The 965-nt window shown below is 40.0% G+C and overlaps 1 protein-coding gene across 1 annotated transcript; it reads left to right on the forward strand.

The window, feature by feature from the left end:
* Positions 1–3: 3 nt before the first annotated feature.
* LOC111786981 (vacuolar iron transporter 1.1-like) lies at positions 4–763 on the forward strand (the record flags this gene model as incomplete). Its single annotated transcript, XM_023667158.1, has 2 exons — positions 4–137; positions 229–763. Coding segments are annotated over 2 exons (282 nt in total), but the record flags the coding sequence as incomplete, so codon positions are not given.
* Between the last annotated feature and the right edge of the window lie 202 nt (positions 764–965).

A 965-nucleotide genomic window follows, 5' to 3' on the forward strand; every position in this document is an offset into this window, starting at 1 on the left:
ATCGGTGTCTCCGATGGCCTCACCGTGCCCTTTGCCCTCGCAGCGGGGCTGTCCGGTGCCAATGTTACCTCCAGCATCATCCTCATTGCTGGCATTGCTGAAGTTGCTGCCGGAGCCATCTCCATGGGACTCGGCGGGTATGCATATCCTCTCCAACTATTTTCCTACATTTTAGTCATAAAATCCCAAATAACTCTGTTAAAAAGGATCGAGTTTTTGCATTTTCAGATACCTTGCAGCTAAAAGTGAAGCGGATCATTACATGAGAGAACTGAAGAGGGAACAAGAAGAGGTGATTGAGGTTCCAGACACAGGTAATTTAGCCTTAACTCGCTTTGTTAACGATAGAAATCACAGACCATCTGAAATGACATGATATAGTCCGGTTTGAGCATAAGTTTTAGTAGCTTTACTTTTGATTTCTCCAAAACGCCTCTACATATAGAGATAATATTCTTTACTTATAAACCTATGATTTTCCTCTTAATTTAATGAACGTGTGACTACTTCTATAATAAGTAATCCTCAACAATTCTCCCCTCGAACAACGTTTACCATAGAACCTCACTTGAGGTTTCCTTCTCTGAAGCTCTCGAGCAGTCTCCCCTTAATCGAGGCTTGACTCCTTCTCTAGAGCCCTTGAACAAAGTTCACCTTTTGTTCGACACTTGAGTTACCTTTTGCTACATCTTCGAGGCTCACAACTTTTTTGTTCGACACTTAGGATTCTATTGACCGAGTTGAGATAAGGGTGTGGATCTGATACTATGTTAGAAATCACGATTCTCCGTACTAGTATGATATTATTCACTTTTGAGCCTAAGTTTTCTCATAAGTCCTCCGTTAGTTTTCTCAAAATGCCTCATAAACCCATGATCTGCTCTTAATTAACGAATGTGCTACTATTCCTCTCCATAATTGTTAATTAGTTAATTGCTTATTTAATTATGGATTAAGAGTTAATT

This window comes from Cucurbita pepo, unplaced genomic scaffold, assembly GCF_002806865.2.
Source record: "Cucurbita pepo subsp. pepo cultivar mu-cu-16 unplaced genomic scaffold, ASM280686v2 Cp4.1_scaffold003803, whole genome shotgun sequence".
In the NCBI taxonomy this organism is placed as follows: Eukaryota; Viridiplantae; Streptophyta; class Magnoliopsida; order Cucurbitales; family Cucurbitaceae; genus Cucurbita; species Cucurbita pepo.